Source organism: Sesamum indicum, linkage group LG1, assembly GCF_000512975.1.
Source record: "Sesamum indicum cultivar Zhongzhi No. 13 linkage group LG1, S_indicum_v1.0, whole genome shotgun sequence".
Taxonomy (NCBI): Eukaryota; Viridiplantae; Streptophyta; class Magnoliopsida; order Lamiales; family Pedaliaceae; genus Sesamum; species Sesamum indicum.
Window position 1 is genome coordinate 11,202,315 of NC_026145.1, and position 22,081 is coordinate 11,224,395.

General features: G+C 36.7%; 4 protein-coding genes across 4 annotated transcripts; 3 read left to right on the plus strand and 1 right to left on the minus strand.

Annotated features, from left to right (window-relative positions):
- LOC105162882 (1-phosphatidylinositol-3-phosphate 5-kinase FAB1B) lies at window positions 484-12,048 on the minus strand. Its single transcript, XM_011081053.2, has 12 exons — window positions 11,988-12,048; window positions 10,538-11,826; window positions 8,915-9,673; window positions 7,070-7,223; window positions 6,581-6,925; window positions 5,394-6,230; window positions 4,947-5,278; window positions 4,437-4,560; window positions 4,170-4,340; window positions 1,888-3,411; window positions 1,194-1,460; window positions 484-1,095 (listed from the first exon to the last, which is right to left on the minus strand). Exons 2-12 carry the CDS (start codon window positions 11,134-11,136, stop codon window positions 736-738), a joined length of 5,472 nt encoding a protein of 1,823 aa, XP_011079355.1. The 5' UTR covers window positions 11,137-11,826; window positions 11,988-12,048; the 3' UTR covers window positions 484-735.
- LOC105164541 (protein LURP-one-related 11-like) lies at window positions 14,213-15,897 on the plus strand. Its single transcript, XM_011083199.2, has 4 exons — window positions 14,213-14,550; window positions 14,642-14,896; window positions 15,142-15,316; window positions 15,605-15,897. Exons 1-3 carry the CDS (start codon window positions 14,329-14,331, stop codon window positions 15,274-15,276), a joined length of 612 nt encoding a protein of 203 aa, XP_011081501.1. The 5' UTR covers window positions 14,213-14,328; the 3' UTR covers window positions 15,277-15,316; window positions 15,605-15,897.
- On the plus strand, window positions 16,861-19,448 carry LOC105162900 (translation initiation factor eIF-2B subunit alpha-like). The gene is made up of 5 exons (XM_011081074.2): window positions 16,861-17,193; window positions 17,679-17,831; window positions 17,938-18,079; window positions 18,556-18,797; window positions 18,971-19,448. The coding sequence occupies exons 1-5, from the start codon at window positions 16,861-16,863 to the stop codon at window positions 19,175-19,177; spliced, it is 1,077 nt and encodes a 358-aa protein (XP_011079376.1). The 3' UTR covers window positions 19,178-19,448.
- LOC105162906 lies at window positions 21,377-22,077 on the plus strand (the record flags this gene model as incomplete). The annotated part of the gene is given in 2 exon segments (XM_011081085.2): window positions 21,377-21,867; window positions 21,978-22,077. Coding segments are annotated over 2 exon segments (387 nt in total), but the record flags the coding sequence as incomplete, so codon positions are not given.

Genomic DNA, 22,081 nt, shown 5'->3' on the forward strand with positions numbered 1-22,081 from the left:
TCTACTTTTTAAAAAAAATTGTAAAAATACCGATAAAGGTGGATGAAAATTTTTAAAATTATAAAAGCATTATCCAGTTAATTCATAAATTAATTAATTTTTTTAAAATAATAAAAATTATAATTCATAGTTCACACTAGGTCAATTCCTAATAAAAAATGGATAAATATCTAATGAAGATTAATGAATTAGACTAATTGTTAGACATCCGTTAAAATTAAAAAGTATTGATATTTTTTTATACAACTAGGAGTATTTATAATTATGTCAAATTTTAGAACAGCTCGTTGTAATTTACCTTATATTAAATCCATCAATTGTCAATTTCATTTACCCCAAATACAGAACAATCACCTGTCCATACATCAAACTGATCATTTCGAGAAAATAGTAAAGAGAAAAACCAAACTATTTCAAAACCTTGTATTTTACAAAAATTGCACTTACATTTTCAAATCATATACAATATGAGTTCCACGTACAAAATCATGGGGTGGGGATGGGGTGGTATCAAAAAAGAAGGGGTCTACAACAAAACCTTTCCGGGGAGGTCATCCAATATGCAGGCAGGCAGTTCTCATGACCTGAACTGCCTTGTTTTGCTTTCTTTCTTCTAACAAAATAATCATGAATTCCTAATTCTAAAGAAAAACCAAAAAGTAAAAGATGGAAAGTATATATAGAGATATATATATAACATAGAAGAAACTAAGATGGTGATTGAATCCCTATGATTTAGTAGGACCTGGGTGGTTTTCCCTCAGAGGAGGTTTTAATTTGTTGTGTCTTCTTGTTGTTCTCTTGAGACAAGTCAGCATGAGACTTGCTAGGAATGATTGTAGGAGGTGACCATTGATCTGGAACCATCAAAAAATAGGTAGTCATGGCTTTCCTGAATCTCCTCTTGTATTGCTTTGGAGAAATTACTGTTGGTGAAGCATTTTTGGGTCCCCCAAGAATGCCTGATGCCTTAACCCAAGTCTCGAGGTGCTTGTCCCATGTATATTGTCTCATGAAGTCGATAATCCCAAGAACAAGCTCGTGCTTCTCTTCATCAACCCCAACCAGTAGTGAGTAATCCATAACATCTACCGACTGCAATAAGAATTTTCATCAAAGATGGTTAGTGGAATGGGAGTGCAGTTAAGTCTGTACATGCATGCATGGTAATAAATGATACTCAACAAACTTACGGCGAGAAAAGCAGTATCATTCCAAACCGCTGTTTCTAATAGTCTCTTGGCTTTATTTCCAACAAAAATTGGGGAAGTGGGCATTGCTTCTATCAAGTTCTGATCCAGTAAAACCTTATTACTTCCAGAAGAATCAGGATTGTACCGTGACCTGGAAGATCCTTTAAGATCATAAAGCCGTGATGGGTTTCTACCAAAAAGAAGATTCTCCATAACTAGCACGTCCATTTTTGATTCCTTCCCTCCTTTGAGATTTTTGGATGTAACCTTTTTCAATAGAAAACCAGAAAATCATCCATGTGTTTCTGAGAATTATGTCAAGGCAACATATAAAAAATGTATTGACATAGTTTTTCAACAGGATTACCACACATCCATTGTCATTTAGAAAGCAAACTAAGTTTAACAATCCTAGAGGAAAGCAAAAATTGGCTAACTGTAATTGCACAAACTTTCATGTGTAATAAGTTTAGTAAGCAGTTGTGTTGAAGAGTGGACTCTGTTTGGTTCTATAAGCTTAAAACATGACGTGTACAACACATTTGGAAGAAAACATCTCTGTTTTCTTTCTTTTTCTTTTTCTTTCTTTTTTTCTTCTATATGCAAGTGATCAGCATTTAAAAGAAATTGCTTATTTTATGCAACAGCCAAAAAAACTATTTTAAGTAATCTAGATTCAGTTCCTCAGATGTACCTGATAGATACCAAGAATCTTTGCCAGGCATGTTGGACTTCCTGAGCCAACTGATTCAGAAAGATATTTAAAATATCCTGGAGCAAACTTGATGAATGATTCCAGCTCAGTTTTAGTCACTTGCTTAATGATAAATCTGTCGTCCAGAGTTTTTGCAAAAAAAACATTGCTCTTACCACCTTGGGCTCCCCATTTCTTACAACGGCTAAGAGATCTAATGAAATCAATCTCGGATGGACAACATATCCTCCTCAAGGCCTCAAAACGCTTTGCATAATAACAAGTAACACTGTATTTCATATTCCCAAGGGGACCATCATCCGTAAAAGACATTCTGGCATGCAAAGCTTTTGTATATGAGAGTGGATCCAAAGGCAAAGAACTACGAGAAGCTGTTAAGGGCAACATGGTATCATCTACAGATCCAAAACTTCTGTAAGATTCCAACACCATCTCATCCAAAGAGTGAAATGATTGGAAATGTCCTGCATCCATGGACTGCATAGAAAACAGCGCGTCAGAAGTGTCCTTCGGTCTCTCTGGCTCATCAGACAGTTGGACAAGATAATCAGGCGAGAGAAGTGCATAAGATATAATGCTGGTAGGCTCATCATCATATATCGGAACAACAGTATCATTAACTCCCACAGGCAGGAGTAACCTGGCCCCACCTTTGAGTTCAGACTCCCGGAATGATGAAATGTATACGGGATTATATTCACTGAGTGTATCGAGTTTCTGAGCACTCCCTAAGAAATTTTTGTTTAATGATCTGTAGAAACTCATAAATGACATGCCCAACCAGCTTACAGCGTCTTCCATGTTCTCAGATTTAGAAAAGAAAAAAGATGGCGAGCGAGAGACCTTAGAGACGCTGAGATCCTCCGTGTTGTCTTCGACGTCCAACTTTTCAGATGTTCCAGCAGTGGATAGATTATCGGCTTCAACTGATACGGATAAATTATTGTTCTTGGTGATCCCAACACCAGGATAATTTTCACCAGTCCATGCTGCATCAAGAGTATCGGATAAAGAAATTGGAACTTGCCCATCAGACAGGACTCGAGGAACAGTGACATTAGATTCCCTAGTATCAGATTCATCATTGGGTTTTAGAGCAAGTAAATTTTGATTCCCAAGGTCAGAGGTTAAAAGTGCATCAGTTCTGTGATGAAGCTCCTCAGGACAATGATTCGTGCTCCTTTCACTTACCCCATGTTCAGGGCTTTGATCAGGCTTTGCATCTGGAGCAATATAACCAGAAGTTTCTTCACTTGTCTTAACTGGAACATTGATATCAAGAAGCTTCTGTGTAACAGCTTTAGGTGTCTGAATGGATTCTGAACAGGTGACCTCAATGTCATCTTGTTGGCTCTTGTTATCTAAACTATCTGCATAAATCAGGCGGTGGTCCCACATGTAAGACTGGAACACAAGTTGTCTTCGGAGACGATTGAGCTCAAGAATATCAATGGCTGATTGTCCTTTTCTTGCTTCCTTGTTCAAAACTTTTTGTAGCGACTCCTGTCAGTTTGCGACCATTCATTACCACCCATGTACTGAAAAGATGGGTCTCAATGTAGTTTGGCCAAAAAAGGCTTCTCAGTCCTGCCAATGTGACTACTTTTGACATATTGCAAAGAGAAACACTATTCCTTACTTCCCATTAAAACTTCCACAATAATGTTCTGAAAATCAAAGCTATCTCCAAGGTGATTCTTGTTACGATTTCTGATCAGAATTAGGATCACAATCTAAAACTGAATCCAAATGTAACTGGCAATGCATAATAAGTGGGTTTGCAATTATAAACATGTATGCCAAATTCAAGAGAAAGCCTCCTTTCAGATGCATTTCTTCAAATAGTTTGCAGCCTTGAGCGCAAACTGTATGAGGTGAAAGAAATATTTTTCTCTTAATAAGAGTTTCTTCAGCCACAGGGTCTATACAGTAGGAGATAGCTGCTAGAATATGGTCTCACTCCTACATATATTGCAGATCACATGAATGCATGCCCCTCTCTTTCACACTTATGAAATATGAGTTCAACCTGAGAGGATTAAATTTTAGATGGCTTTATTACCCAGAATTAACTACATAATCTCTCTTTCACCAAAAACATAAGCAAGATATGTGATTTATTAAGAAGATTAATTATGTTAACCAACCAGAATTGAGGTTTTCTCTTAAATGACATCCATATCAGTCATGAAGATAAATATACCAGACAAATGTGATATACAACCAGCGACAACAGTAAACAAGTGTAATCAATACCAAACCTCAAATTCTGACTTCTCTTTCTGCAACATCCCTTCTAGATCTACCAAATGGTGCCTTGATTCAGGAACTTTCACGCCACCATTGAGCAGACTAGAGCTAGAATTTCTTTCTACCAGAAGACGAAGAGCATTAAGCACTTCAGAGAACAGAAGCTCAGCTCGACTAGCCACCTGTTAGATTAGATGGATGGATTTAGGTAAATCCAGGGTATTTGACATCCAAGGAAATCTGAAATGAAAAGCAAAGAAACAAGCAAATCATGGTACCTCATTAAATTCTTTTTCTATCCACTCCTGACTTTCATAGTTGAAATCAAGTTTCGGAGGAGGCAGGTGCACTGAGTGAACATCGATTGATGCATAACGAAAGCAAGCTACCATTTTCCCGAATCTGCAGGTAATGTAACATCATAAAGTATACATGATAGACCACAGGAATTAAATAATAAAACCAGTTCAACAGCAGCATGCTTTTGTATTGTGTTCTAGTAGCTTGCACAGATAAAGAAGGCCATCCATCAAGGATCTCCTTTTTCTTTTATGAAAGGCATCAGGGATCTTTTTGAGATTTATAGAAAAATACTACAACAGTTGGAGGCAACAAGATGGCTCAGTTGAAAAGATCTTATTCACTAAATAGTGTAATTCATCTCAGTACACACCACGTTCTACAAAGAATAGAACTAATCAAATCAGACAGTCAAAAAGAGATGATGTACATTAATGACTCTCAAGATGAATGTAACTGTGCAAAAGAAACCAATGAAGAGATCATACCCATAAAACCGAAGACAGTCTCTATGTAAAGAATGACCGCAGCTTGCCACTCTGCTAGCAGCGGCATGGTTTGAAAAGCTTAGCTCCAAAAATTTTCCGAAGGACAATCCCCAGGCAGCATCCGACATCACAACCCTTCGTGTTGCAGGTGGGAAGCCATTAGTTCTTGGACACTTCAGGCAACGATGCCACATCCAAATCTTTCCGTCCCTCTCACCACGTAAAAGAATTTCTGGGAGTTTCTTAACCGAGATCGTAAGGGTACCTTGTCGATGAGTATAGCACTGAACATGAGCTTCTGCAGGCATCTCACATGAGCGGCATCTATAATTCTGTAACAGAAGTTAAAGACTCTCAGTCCAGACGAGGCTAGAACATTCCTAGCAACAGATAAGGCAGCAATGCTTATCTATAATTCTCTTTTTAGAGAGAGGGAGAGACAGATACCTGATCAAACAAATGATCCCGTAGAAAACGACCCAATGGCTTGTCAAAGTTACCATAGTATTTGATCCGAAAAAGATGGGATCTTTCACAGACAGTTCCCTTCCACACACATCGTGATGATAAGGAAACCAAGATGCTTTGATGGTCAGCAGGGGAAGGTGGAAAGTCTTCTTTTAAAGTTGATTGGTCCTCAAAGATTTGTTTTCCATTAAGTTGCAAAGGCTGTGGCTTCGAAACATTTCTCTTAGCATAAACATCAGAGCAATCACTCTGCCTGATTTTGACATCTGAATCTCCACAATCACTAGTGAGGCGGGAATCTCCTGTAGCAGCCAGTCTATCTGCTGGAAAACCTTTTCCTTCCAAAGACACGGCTAAATCCACAAGTCCCGGTTCTTCTGATGCATGAAAAGAGGGCTCGTTCAAACCTCCTGCAGAAGATGAGGCAGCGGGCTCCACGAACTGAGAGCTCATTGAAGTGGGAATGCTAGTCTCCGCATATTCATTTCCGTGAATGGAAGCATTTGTTACCTTGACCAGATCTGAAGCCGGAACACTGTTTGACCTCTGTGGTTCATCGCCAGGTTGCGGGCCAGGAGTTTTCTCACTGTCTGGAACCGTAAAACCAGGTATAGTTGAGATGGACCTTTCAATCTTTGATCGCTTACCTGGAAGCGCCACTGTGATTGGGGTGTTGAGTGGAATTTCTGGCAGAGTAGCACCTTCATCAGCAAGAAAAGATGTCTCCAAAGCTAGGTGATAAGCCGCAAAAACTCCATATTGCAGAACATGCTTCACTTTCTTCAACTCATCCCCATTGGCACCCCGAAGTAAGATCTGAAGCAATTAACGAGATATATTGGATTTTGTTGAACACAGAAGTAGATATTATGCACCCAAAGGTAATATATGACACATTCGATTTTCCACTGACAGATATTAACCTTAACAAGATGCAATATCAGAATCTGACACTTCAGAAAACTCTGAAGTCAATACAAGAACTCCAGCAAGATTTTCAAGTTGTAATTTCAGTGAAAAAAATTAAACAGCAGTTGAGGCAACATTTGCTGTAATCTTAGTATGATGTTTGAAAGGATAACTGATATAACATAAGAAACCTATGTAAACTCATCTAATATCAATGTCACTATTGTAACTCTTGTTGTAGGTCATAACAGACTGACCGTGCAGCCTAGTGGCTTTGGACAACCTTCAAAATACATCAATGTTTTCACCAGCTTCTTTCCATCCTGACCAGCAGTGCCGTGCTCTTCCAAACACTTCTCAACATGGAACATGTCACAATATCCTAATTTCTGGGATGACAGGTGATCAATTGAAGGAACTATTTGGGCACCAGTGCACCGGGCTATACGCTCCAAAAGTGGCCTTTTTATATTTAGAACAAGTGAGATATTTTTTGCAAGAAGGTACTCCTGTGCATATCGTGAAACAGATTTTTCGACAAGAAGAATGTCAGGATGATGTGCATCTATTTTTGCAACAGCCATCTTAAGATGATCCATTTCCTGGGAAGAGGCACAAATGAGTAAGAGCAAAACTCAAGAGTCACAGGCTTATATTAGACAATATGTATAAGAACAAACTATAAATTACCAACAAACTAAGATTTCCTGGACAAATAAATGATCAAAAATGCCAATGGACTCCACCTGCTGCAACAGAGTATCAAAGCTTGAGAGAGCATTGGAAACCCTTTGGTATTCAAGAGCCCCGCCAAGGATCAACAAACGAGGGCTCTCAATTTTCGATGTCATCCGCCGATGAGCCACATTTTTCTTGCACACGACTCCTCTTACCACCATACTGTTACAGGAAAAAAGATCACCATGAAAACAAAGAAATTTTTAGAACGATACATGAGAAAAGAAACTAAAAGGACAAACCAACAGCAAAAGTTGAATAATGAGGCAATCTTAAAAATCCTGAGAATAGCTATCGCTGTAGGCCTCAACAAAGATCTCATGATGGAGACAGATGCTGATGTAAATGTAACTAATCCATCACCAAAGAGTCATATTTAGATATCCTTTGGCTAGAGTTCATACATCAAATTCGGATCTGTAAGAAGTAGACAACACTTTAGTTCAAGTCATATCTTTTTTGTATTAAGTTGATATAGAACATTGTCATTCCTTGCACAAACCAGAAGTTATCGAGCAAAGTAATTGAATCTTCATCTTAAATTAATAGAGACAAGTTAGATCCTCACTCACTTCTGGATAATATAAATATTGGTAGCTTCTTACATAGAAGACATTTCCCATAATAATATGAATTTTGCATCTGAGTACTAAACTATCTGCATATTAGATCTATAGATCCTGCACGTTCAGATTATCAATGATGTTTCAAGAGTAACCTTTCAGTAACTTCTTAACAATGAGTGTATAAGGTGACACTCCAGACAACAAACTTGATAGTAAATTAACATTTTTATCTTACATTTCGTACTTCGTTCCATAGATAAGTTATTACATAAGCATACATGAGTGCCAAGTAGAAGAGAAGCTTGCCATTCAACAATAAAATTGTGATGCTTACGATAAAAGATATAAAAGATATTTAGCAGTCTTGACTTTTAAGAAGTATGAGCCAATGTACACTAGTTTCTATCCGAAAATATTACCTGCCAACTCATTAATTAATGGTGTTCATGTCTAACTGAAGCAGAGTCTCGAAAAAAGTTGGTGTCCCAAGGGTCCTGTTCTCGGAAGAGGAACTGTTGGTTTCTCTGGCTTGCTTAGGCTAATTTTGGGGTTTGAAGCTGACTTGAGTACCAAAGTTTATATTGGACTTGGATACCAAGACGAATTGGTCTCTCATCTCTCTTGACATGGCATTATCTTAGTTGTTTTTTCAGCTGTGTGATGCATCTTCTTTCTTGCTATACCTATGAGCTTATCTTCTTGTTGTCTCTTCTTCCCTATCCTCTGTCGCTGTTTCCTCTAAGTTAACCCCAGAATCGCAGTTCTAAAAATACCTCGAAAGCAGAATCGTAATCTGACCCTTCCTCTAGACATATCCCTATCATTTACCTCAGGTCTCAGATTCCTGAATTTGAAGAATCTAAATAGCATAAATTACTAAAGGTCCTACTTAGGACTGGCTTTCAACCGTCCAGGACAACCTGCACCAGACAGCTGGATTATATCTTAAATTTCAAGGGAATGAACTTTTTGGAACGCGACTGCTAAGTTGTCATAAGTATCCATTTTAAAACATAGAAAGAGAGAAAAGAGAACGGCAAAGCGATGGATAAATGATGGATTAGGCATGCAAAATAAACTAATAAATTCCCTATCATGGCTGATTCCAAGAGATATCCACTTCAACCCATTAACTCTTGTCATTTTCTCTCTCCAGAGTCGAAACCCTTGTCAATACACTATAATCGACATCAAGGGATATTTACTCTGACCCCCTCACTTTAAACAGAGAATTTATCAAAAATTTACAGGATAGATGTGGTATGATAAGCAAAATATAAAGATTACCTCTCACTTCGACGTCCAGAAGCTAAACATTTTACTTTAACATAATTCCCTGGGTCCATTTGCGCACTTTTGCTCATATCTGGCTTTAGTAATAGAGCACCCTCCCACGACAATGCCGTGACTATTTCCAACCAACTCTCTTTATCATTTTCCTCCCCTGCAGGAAGATTCTCTACCTGTAAGAGTTGAGCTACTAACGCCCGAAAATGACCATCAACCACATTCTTCAGGACTCTCTTTTGCTCCTCATTTGGCTTGTCTTTGTTTCCGTACTCTCCACTTCCAAAACCGCGTGAACTGCGTGAGTGTCCCCATTCTCCAGCACTATCCTCATCATCATCATCATCATCATCATCATCCTCAAATAGAAGTACTTCCTTTTCATCTTCTTCATCTTCTGGCTCAGGAGGGAGCCAGAGAACTCCGTTGTTTTCAAAATCCACAGGTTCAGTATTTACATCTTCAGCAACATATATAGAAGATGGTGCCTCACCTTCATCACTAATATAATGTTCAGCACTTCTTTGAGCAACTTGCTCGAGTTCTAGGGAATCATGGGAATCAAACCTATTCTGTGATGAAGAGATGTTCATGGTTTCTGAATCAACAGCATCTTCATCAGGATGCAAATTATGTGATTTATAGTCATTCTCGGTGTCATCAAAGTGAACATGATCAAAGTAGCCATGAACCTGTGACAAGTGACTTGTTCCAGAACCTACGCAAGATAATCCAGATTCTTCATCTTCATCATCACTTCTGTTAAAAAGGATGTGTATGCAATAGTTAATAATTATAGATGAAAACTTTAGTATATATTAACTGAATCAAGAGGGCAGCAGTTCTAGGGCTTAGGAGATCACAAATTATCTTCACAGGTCTAAGAGCTCTCAGGATGTTGATGGCATAAAAATCCAACCTGAACAACAGTATATTGTTTGTGCTAAATGATAAGCATCAATGACAACAGAACCAAATCACTCCCCAAAGTCCATAACCTTGAGAGCTTACTGTATAAAATTATAGATGAAGACCAAAAAGAAAAGTTAATTTCTTAAGAAAATTTGGCAGCAGCGGTAGCGATTCTTCCACCCAGGCAGAACCAAAAACATCGAGAAGAAGTTACTATTAGTAAAATAACCTTCCTCAAAAGAATACAAAACCAAGTAAACAAGATTATCCATTAGACTCCAAATTAGTATCTTATGGTGCATAGTGGTAGTCCAAAGTGATCAATCAGTGAAATTACATGCAGCATACAAAGATGCTGTAACCAAAAAAAATAAAATGAAGACGCGTGTTGTAACCAAAAAAAATGAAGACATGTGCACATAAAGCGTTACTCTGAAGTACTTTATATTTGTACCAAGTTCTTTCACAAAATGAGGGCATCACAAGCAATAGACCACTGATTCTACAGGAAGACCATTAGTTACACACAAATTTCAGGTTTAAATGCCTATGTTCAAACCGCACCTAGTTTCATGCAATTGGGGACAAAATCTTAAAGGCACTTGCTAACCACATGATTTTCTATTTAGGTAATTGGCAGTCTACTCATTTTAAACATGAATCAAGGCTATCATAAACTTCACGCAGTCAAAAGGGAGACGCAGAAAGAACCTGGTTGGGTAAAATTCGAATTCATCTTGGGATGGGTTCTGTTCTCCTATGTCCACAGCATGGACACTGCTCACTGCAGCTGCAACACTTTGTCTTTCCATAGTACTATCCAGCAAAGCTGATTGATACGGGCTAAGTGCAGCCGACTGTGGTAGTGACACAAACGTCATGCTACTGCTGTCACAGGATTCGCTGGACTTGGTGCTAATGAAACTAGAAGCTGAGGGAGAAGTACTGATGAGATCCAGGTCGGCAACCTGGAGCCCATTTCCAACAGATCCTGTCAATCCCTGTTCCCATTGCTTGTAACAATAGTTACAGACCCTAATCTTATCCCACTCTTCCAGAGGATTCGTTGGCTCACTGGATAGCGTAGGAACCCAATTTGAGGTACACTTGGCACAGAAAATTCGTCCACAGAGCCGACAATGGTGCCTACGGTTGAACAAGTTGAACTGCGAATCACACTCATAGCATACCCTACAGCTCTGATCAGGCATCCAAAAATCCCTCGACACATTTGCAGGCTCGGACCGCCAAGGGATCCAAGATTTCACAAACCCTACGAGATCAGAGAATGTCCAATTCGTGGCATCCATTGACTTAAGAACTCGCTTTTCCCACTCATCATGATATTCTCATCTCCTTCCAACTCTAACATCCATTTCTATACCCTGTTTCCCCCAGTATCAGAAAAGAATAATGGTCAAAGAACAATCTGGAAAATAATCTAGTTAGCGAGAACTGTCAAACTGCCAATTAACAGCTTTCACTGCAGCCCTTCAGATTCGTGATCAATTGCCCGAAAACCCTCTATATTCAGAAACAATAAAATGTAAATTTCAGGATATCAACACCGAATATCACCAAGTCTCGGTTCCACGTAAATCCACGATCCACTGCTCCCTAATACTCAATCAGACACAAAAGCGAAATCCCTGGATCGATTTCCTTAACAACAATTCAAAAATTCACCATGTGGAGAAACCAGCCAAATTAGAAAATCTCATGTATGAGCTTCTCAATTGCGATACTGACCCAGTAATCAAATTCAAAAACGACAAAGAAAAAAGCAAAAATCCACAATCAACCCTTTTTCCCTCCAAAAACACAGGAGAAGAATGGAATCCAAATCAAACCTTCATGCATGTAAGCCTTGAAGCAAAATAAAGGAGAAACCTGAATCCTCGGATAAAAATCAAATCAACATTCAATGTCGACCCAGAATTTCAGGTGAATTCCGTTCTCATTCAAAGAAGAGCTCCCCCAATCTGCTGATTATTTCTTCCCTGAATTTAAAAAAAATTCAATTAAAAATCAAACACAGACAGCATATAAGCATTCATCAAATCAAATAATGATGATGATGCATTACACATAATAACAATAACACTAATAAAATATAGATATTGATGAAAGCGACTGTCCGAAATTGTGTGCTTGGCTGTACCTTGTTATTCGATCAATCAATAATCAGATTATTAATAAGACAACATTATGAAATTTATAACCCAGAAAAGACAAAATTATTGGGAATGAGCCCATAACAGAGATCCACGTGGCATCAGAACTTCAGGTCAGGGATTTCTTTGATAATTCATTTCATCAGTCAAATCATGTTCAACTGCTTCATTCCATTTTTTGTCTTTCATTATTCAACTCAAGTGTTTTTCTTAACGTGCCCCCAGGGCAGTTTCGTACTTTCACATCAAGTTGAATTTTGGAGCTCTTCAAATCTGTCCTACTCATTAATGATAGCTTCTTTTCTAATTTATTAATCAATATTTAATTTCTTGGTCACATTGAATTCGTCATTAATGGGAAAAGGCCACCACAACACGCTATTCTCTTGTCCTAATTACACCCAACTCTCAAATACATTCATGATTTTAATGTTAATTTTCATTTCTTTGTTTAAGGCTACATGATTCATTTATATAATTATATGTAAAGTGGTATCTGCTATGCTACTTGCGAATAGTTTTTTCGAAAGTATGATCTTTGAGTATAATTTTTTTGTCAGTAATCGTGTCTTCAAGGTCATTACCTCTTCATCTGCTCAAAATTTTCTTTTATGACCCATTTGCACTCTAATTGAACCCATTTCGGATCTCATGGCTTCAAGCAATTTTTCTAAATAGATGTCAGACACCACATCTCCAAACGTCATTAGATCATTATCCAATGTGCTAATCAATCCTAACATACCGTATTTCTCAGGCTGAAGAGATACTCTAGTGACCTAAATATGTGTGTAGTTAGCAGGAATATCAAGAGTTAACGATTAAGCCAATTTTTGTGTGAGGGGTTGTTTCACTTAACTCTTCAAGCAATAATTCCTCACATTGAACTTCCGATAGAAATCTTTTTTTTTTTTTTTTGTTTTTTCAGAAATACTGCATTTTTCAAAACAAACACATTTGATTATGAGGGATCATAAAAGAACCATCATGCAATTTTCTAGAAAACCCAAAAATCTACGTAAACTGGATCTTGAATTCAAATTATCTCTCTCTAGTCTCTAATCTTGCTCATATATTAAGGTATTTATAAGAAGGTTTTGCTAGGCCATATTTCATATGGAGATTGAGGCATAGTTTTAGATGGTGTTATATACAATAACTTTGAATGGAAGATTCAATTTTATTCAATCACAGGTTGAAGGGTGCCTGTAAATTGAGAATTGGCATCATTGATGTTGGTTGTTTTAAGGTAGACCCTGAACGAGAGAATCTCCTCCATACCCCACGAACTCCTATTTTAGGCCCAGCATGGACTTGCTCCTAGCCAACCCATGAGGCCCAATGACAGGGAAATGGCAGATCCACAAAAGCTTACGTGGAATTAGAAATGCCCTTTAAACTGTACATAAAGGTACAAGGGCAATGCAATGAATGAAGCCGAATACACATTTGGGGGTGGGGCAGTTCATCATTACATCCTCTGCTTATGTGGATGATGCCTGTCCAAACATGCATGACAAAGCTGACACCCACAACATTTGCATTTAATATTGAGTTCCAAAATTTAATCAAACCAATGACGGATGCAACGCCTTAAATTCTTCAAATATTAATTCCAACTTGTAATTAAGACCCTCTAAACTATGAAATCCCATTCACGAATTATTAATTCAACTAGACTCAATTTTTTTTCTAACAACTCCACGCATTGAATAATTAGACCACAAGGACTAGCATTTCAAGAGGTAGAATGTAGATTCATATTGTAATATATATATAAATATTAAAGGGAATTAATTATAATTACATCGTGTATTTCAATCATTAATTTTAATATTACGTTAATTATCAATATCAAATATGTACAATTATTCAATAACAACTACTATTAAAGTAGATTAATACATTGGTGAGATTTGAACTCATAACCTCTTGATTATATGACCTCTGCATTAATATGTATTGAATATCACTAATAATTTTAGTAGTGTACTGCTCACTTAGGTAATATCTATGTCAACTTATACATGCATTAAGACATCCTAGTTTGTCCAAATCTATCTATGCAGTGTGCACATGCCATAGACAATATTTACAATGTTTTAGGTCAAGTAAGACAAAGGGATGATGCATCTAGCTAGCTTCCTCCACCAAAAGCTTCTTTTTATGTCACACACACAGACATACATGTGGGTGTGTGTGTTTGTACAGCAAAAAACATAGTATCAAAATCACCAATCACCATCATGCATACAAGAAATTGGCCCCCCAAAGGCCCTTAATAGCATTCTGGAGTACACTAGTTCTGCACACTTGTTTCATACATACATGGCAAGAGTGCACCCTCAGGTGGTTGCTAATTCCACTTCAACCAAACAAGAAGTGTTCACTGTCTGGATGAAGTCTCTGATCCTCGGCAGCAACGGCTGCGCTGTCTTCGATTCAGACGGTGAAATCGTGTACCGGGTGGACAACTATTGTCACAAATCCAGCAACCAAGTGTATGTCATGGATGCTACAGGCAAAGTGTTGTTCACGATAGTTAAGAAGGTAAGAGAGGAAAAGCACATAGGGTTTTATATTTGAATTAATCCATTGATGATGCTAGTTTTAATGGTGGATGATGCATGATGTGTATCAGAAATTCTCTGTGGTTGGGCTGTGGGAGGGCTACAGATCAAGAGGCGGCAGATGTGTTAAGAACAAGGAAAACTTGGGATTTCGAGTGAGGAAACTGGTGGGGATCAGAATGATTCTTGGACTTCTTACAGGGTATTGGCCTTACAAGGTTGTGGTGAGACTGAGCCAAGACCAAACATGTGAATATGTTATGGAAACTCATGTTTCCAGGCCATGTTGCAAGATTGTTGACAACTCCGGAGGGCTTGTTGCCGAGGTAATTAACTAACCTCTACTGATCTATGGTCTATTTACATAAACTATGTCGGTCATTTGAAATATTAGATACGGGCTGCCAAAATGGTTAACCGGTGAAAATGTAATTATCCCTAAATCAGACACATGAAATTTTGCATAAATGGATGATCACTTAGGCGTTTATGGGGAGTTTTGATCATTCAAGTTAGAATTAATCAAATCTTTTTTTACTTGTGTTCTTGACACACACACACACACACACAGGTGAAAAGAAAGATAAGTAAAAGTGGAGTTGTTCTTGGAGAAGATGTGTTGACAATGGTGGTAGAGCCTAACATTGATCATTCTCTGATCATGGGTCTGGTGGTTGTTTTTGGTCTCATCAACCATAAATTGTGAAGCAATCGGTCTGATCAGAAATACCAGGATACTTCTGCAGGTGTGTACGCGCGACACGTATATCATGAATCTCTTTTTACGATGGAAGAATTTCATTAAAAACGAAGTATCAAAAAACTCTACATGAAAAAAAAAATTGAAATTCATCAATATTTCATATCAATACAGTTCAAAACGAAAGTTTTGGAATTTGAAATCATTTGTAATATAGAAATATTCAAAGGATCTTGTTGTAATTAGGGACTTGAAATGATCTCTAATTTCAAATTCCAATCTCTTTTTGTTTCTTGTGTAAGTATTATTATTGATTATTTGCAAAATGGTACAGGAATCATGGACTAATTACGATGAGTTGAAGTAGTTGGTGTCATGATATATGACAAAACTCAGAATTTTTGTCAAAGGAGGATGAGCAATTACAGCAAATTAAAGAAGAGGAGCAAGAACAAGAACAAAACTAATAGAAGAACTAGGACTAGTATATTTGAGAACTCCCCTTGTAATCTTCTCCAACTTGCAGCTTTTAAATTTCAGATTAACATAATCTTTCACTAATTGTATGCAAAACTTAAGCCACCGTGCTAATTTGGATCGAAGCTGGATAACTTTGGGTTAATTATATGTAGGGATAATTACACTCTCATTTCATGAGATTTGGTGTAATTACACGTAAATTTTCTGTAATTTGAAAATTTACATATAATATTCTTGATGTTTGCTTTTATTTAACAAATAAGTACCATCGTTAGTTAAAATTTACTTAATTTGCTGATATTAAGAAAAAAATTAATAAAAATTGATACTTATCCTCAATTAATTTATTGTAGTCCTAACATTTTTTCCGACTAAACTAACTTTATAACAATCAAGATATACATACTCACATGCATGAATACATGAAGAGCCTATGAGGATAATTTGGTTACAAAAAGATTTATTTAACCTGCAATAAATCAATAATAAGTTGATTGGGGTAAATATAGATTTTTTCTTACTTTTTGTTAATATTAGTTAATTCGATTAATTTTGACTAATGAAAAAATTTATTTGTTAGACGAAAACAAAACTCGTAGGTACTAGATGTAATTTCTCAAACTATAAAAAATTTACATTTATTGTGCTATTAATGCAGAATTTAAAAAAAAATAATATTATATTATAGATGTTAAGTAAGTGCAATAATCTTGTCATTCAATTAAATTAGTATACACAGAATGATCTAAACCAATAGATACACACAAAAATACCTGCGATTTAAATTATTTAACATCATTAAATTTGAGTAGAATAATTCGAAAGTGGGAAGATAGTAATTAAGGAAGTTTTGGTTGGAGTAAATAGTAATTAAGGAAAGAAAAAGAATGAGACCTGAGCAAACCGGAATCTTTCCAAAATTCCTCGCCGGAGACTTTTGCTTTCCGCAGAATCGCACAAATTCTCATACTCAAAAGATTTTTTGCTAACAAATAATGAGAATAGATGTCTACAAATCAGCCTCTTTCATTCTCGAGACACCGCAACTACGGCGGAGCGACCCCGTAACGAACCCCCAAAGGGCGCCCTCTCTTCGTTGCCTCCACCTTCATGGCTGCCGAAAACCCTAATCCTAAAATCTCCCTTTACTATCAAACGCGCGCGGCGCACCACGGCGTAGTGACGAGTGATTGGCTGGCCCAGGCGCAGGCTGCCGCCGGCGGACGCTCAGACGACGTAGTTTCGGAGAATTATTTATCTAGTGGTGAGGAGGATGGTAAGGGGTTTAGTGTGGTTGATGAGTTTAATAACTGGCGGAAACAGCCTGAATTGGCGGAGGCGGTGGCTGCGATTAGGGCTTTGGCTTCAGTTATTCGATCGAGTCAAGCTACGACGATGATGGAGCTCGAAATTGAGCTTAAAAAAGCAGTTGATTCACTGAAAGTACGTGAAACTTTTCGATTCTTTTAAGCTCTCGTTTTTATCTATGTGTGCTTGATCTAGCTCCTTAAATTAAACTAGAAAAAATATAAAGCAATACTATGTTAGAGTTCATACTGCAGAAAATGAAAAGCCTGTTATCTTGTCCGAGTTGAAGCTGTTGGAAATTTTGTAAATTCTGATGAAATTTCTTGCTGAATTGACTAAGATGCAGATGAAATTCGAAGGCTGAATGTAAAATCTTTTCAAGAAATGCATCTTTAGAATCATAAGTTTCCACCTAATCAAATTATATGAGATTGAGAAGCTGAAAACAGTTGGCAAATAAACACTACATATTCACCAATTAGTAATGTGTGACTATGCTATGTAATGATCACCTCCTCTGGATCTTTTCGGGAATGAGCGAGTCAGATATCAATTAACCACTTCACTAAAGGATGTGAACATGAGCTAAGTTCCATGGATACGATCATTTTGTGATGCAGTCATGGGACACAACCTCTATATCTTTAACAGCTGGTTGTGATCTGTTCATCCGCTACGTGACAAGAACTTCTGCTCTGGAATATGAAGATTTTGATTCAGCAAAATCTCGGCTTATTGAACGTGCTGAAAAGTTTGGTGAGATATCATATAAGGTATCCATTGGCTCAATAATTTTGAATTCTCAGGTCTTGATACTCTTCATGTTCTCATTTATTTTTTATAGTAACTGAAAGGTGTTAACTAATTTTTTCCTGTCAGGCTCGGAGAATAATTGCGATGCTTGGTCAAGATTTTATTTTGGATGGCTGTACAATTTTGGTGCATGGCTTCTCACGAGTTGTGCTGGAGGTTTTAAGAACTGCAGCTCAGAATAAAAAACAATTTCGGGTTTTCTGCACAGGTAGATTTCTTTGACATCAATATCCCCTTATCTGATTATATAACATGAATAAGGGATTTGACTCGATAATGAAGGTGCATGTTCCTTGTTCCTTGTTTCCTTTGTGCCAGAATCTAAATGCGGCAAAAATCTGTTCTGGACTTCTATAAACTTATAATAAGGCGAAACCACAAAAAATTTCCATGATCCTATAATACATACATTCACACAAAGAAGTAGCATCTCCATTCCTTGAATTCTTGTAATGCGTGTGGGATCCATCCAAAGACACTGATGATATATGGTTTGTCGGACATTATTTTAGACATTCCTGTTTCTGATAGTAGCAATTGATATAGGGCTATGAGAAGTCGAGAGCTATGTGCATGTATGATCAAGATTTGGTTATCAAGTATGGATAAGCATATCCATCATGTCTATTCGTTGGTTTAGCTCGTTTAGCATGATATTCAATATCAAATGTCTACAAACTTCAGAGGGCAGGCCCGACAGAACAGGACTAAGGTTGTCCAATGAGCTCGCTAAGCTTGATGTTCCTGTTAAGCTGTTGATAGACTCGGCCGTGGCATATAGCATGGATGAAGTGGACATGGTGTTTGTTGGAGCAGATGGAGTGGTTGAAAGTGGAGGTATCATTAATATGATGGGTACCTACCAAATTGCACTGGTTGCCAATAGCATGAATAAACCAGTTTATGTTGCTGCTGAGAGTTACAAGGTAATAAAAATGATCTATCTTGCCTCACTTGTAAACAGAATTCATGAAGTTAAATGAAATCATTTGAATTAAAATGGGAACTCTATCTTCATCACTTGCGATTCGTTGCGATTATTGCTTTGCATCATCTGAACATGGATTAGTTTAGTTAAGAAGAATGTTTATTCTTGCAGTTTGCTCGTCTCTATCCATTGGATCAAAAGGACATGGAGCCGGCCTTGCGGCCTATTGATTTCGGTGTACCGATTCCGTCCAAGGTTGAGGTTGAAACATCTGCACGCGATTATACACCACCACAGTATCTTACATTACTCTTCACAGATTTAGGTGTTCTAACGCCATCTGTGGTAAGCGACGAGCTCATCCAACTATACCTATAACAAGCACTACATCAAATTGCTGAAACACATTATGATGCCTCCATGTTACAATACAATTAACTAATTAGGCACTATTTGCATTACATTCATACTGTATATCATGTGGTTGCTCTGTACAATAAAGGTTCCCTTTTAGCACATTATACAATATCTTTGAAGGATAAAGCTACTCTTGGTTGTTCTCCATATATCTCTAGCATGTGTGTTTATTGTGGACAACATCTATGATACAGAAAGTTGGTGGTTGTTTTATTGTTTGGATCAAGGGCTATTTCACCACTCTTCATCATGTCTGGACTACAATTTAAATTCATTATTCAGCACATTTTAGTCGTTTAACGTGGTTGTTTTCCTGTGTCGTTTGGGGCAATTGAATAAAGTATTATGCTGGTCTGGTGGCCCAGAAAAGAAAATGATAGCAGCTAGCTGTTAAACAACTGGGACGTGGTATGATTAATACTAAAGTGCTAGAAAGAAATGAATGGATACATGATGTGTACATCCAAAACCTGCGGGCTCCTGAGGGACGACGACGTCCTCACACCACATGTTTCCCGCCTTTCCCATATATCATCCATTCTCTTCCTCTCCCCACAAACAAAAAGAAGAGTTTAATATTATTCATCCAAAAGTTGTCATAGTTCTCGATTCTGATAACCCATATGATGTGGTTGTTACTTTTATTCCTTAGTTGGGTTGGTACATAGGAATAATATTTAATTAGAATTTACTTTTGTTGTATTCTTTTGTACAAATAAATATGACACCAATTTGCTACCATAGTAGATGGTTTTTTACCAAATTTCACATTTACACTTCCTTGGGTTGAGATTCATTGCATTTGTTCTTCGTGCTATGATGATATTATCTACTAATTTAAAATAAGGGATAGTCACATTTACAATCCTGATCTATAGTCTAGTTATACAAATTATTTTTTTTTTTTTGTATAATTATAAATTTTATTGTAGCAGTCAAAAAAACAAGAGTAGTTTATATAATAATATTAATGTTTATTGGAAGTGTAATTTTTCAAAAAGTAATAGTAAATTATGTAAATAATATTGATAGTTTTAGTGAGTGTATATGTGTAATTTTTTAAAAAATAATAGTATTCTGTGTAAATAATTTATAGGTGTGGATGTATTTATTCCTTAAAATAATAAAGTGTTGTGTTAATTTGTTTTCGACCAAGATATTAATATTTTTTTCACTTGTACTTCTAATTAGAATAATCTCAAGTATAACTAATAAACTCAAAGTTATACATTGAGGAAGGTAAAAAAAGAAAAAAGGGCAGGGGCAGTGCGAGTGTCAGATCAAAAGTCACCGGCTATGGACGGTGGAGAATATGTGGTGCCGATTAAAGTAATTATAAATGTAAAACCCCCATTCGTAGGTAAGCAATAAAAAGCACGACTTTCACGTTTCATTCCATTCCTCGTAAAAAAGGTAAACGCGCTTAAATTAACACTATCCTTTCTTTTGAGTTCCCTTTTTTCTTTTTCTTTTTTCCATATAAGAAATTTACTATCCAAAATTTGTTTTTCTAAGTATAAATTGTTAGAGAATATGTTCAAATATATTTTTCCTGTTTGCACTCACAAGGAAAAAATTTATTATTACCTACATTTTAATAGTTATAAAGTAAAAGTCATAATAAATTATTATTATTAATCATAATTAAATAAAATAAATATAAAAATTTAACCTATCAACTATAAAAAAAATATTTAATATGACTTTTGGCTAAGACACATATTTTTAATCTAATCGCAAAAATTATGGCCAACAATTGTATAATCATAATCAATAATTATTTACTATAATTATTTATTTTTAACTATTATAATTAATTATGATTAAATATTATACTCTATGATTTATTTTCCACGCAGCAATACGAGATAATATTTTTTACTTTCCTATAATATTAACATTTCTTGCTCTAAAACCACTCTAATAACTTTAAATAGTAATGCAATTTGCCTAACTTTCAATTATTATAAATTGTTGGAGTAAACAAGAATATGAAAAAGCACTCAAAACTTCCATGTCAAGACTTGAAATACTTTTTCGGACAAGAGAACATATATATATATATAACATATATAATATATATATACACAAACATAGTACCAAATTAATAATGCACGTGTTGCTAATTTGTGCAACTTTTGTTGTTTTGTCCCTTTCCACACCCATTCCATTAATAAATATCCTCCAACACCTCACTACCTCATACCCGTCATCTCACCCACAGCACACAGATTTCCATTTCATTCACACACACACCTCACTGCACACAGTTTCACACACCCAATCCCCAACACGCAAATACTGACACATTCATTCAACAAAATAAAACGCACCACACACACTGAAATCTGAAGAGAATATATCATGTTGTCTACAATCTGGTGCAAGAAGAGAAGGGTTTCTTTTCTGGGCTTATGCAGTGATGAAGGCCTGAGGGTTCTTACAAAGCTTGCAAATGGGAACTCAAATGTTGTCGTTAAGCCCATTTTCTTGCATAATCGAACTGTTAAATCTGCTGTCCATGTCTCTTGTTCTTCCTTCTCCGATGATGATGATGATAACAATGATGATGGTATTTCTTACTGTTATCTCAAATCATGCCATCTTTGCCACAAGCCCTTGTGTCTTGACAAAGAAGTCTACATGTATATGTAAGAAAATCAATCAATCGAGCCCTTGTTCGAATTTTTGCTCAAGAAATCTTTGTCTTTTTTTGGTTTTCTGAATGGGTTTTTGATTTGGTGTTGTTATATATTTGCAGGGGTGATCTGGGATTTTGCAGTGTGGAGTGCAGAGAGAGGCAAATTTATCTGGATGAGATGAAGGAAATAGAAGCCTCCACGCACAGAATCTTGGCTTCTCTTC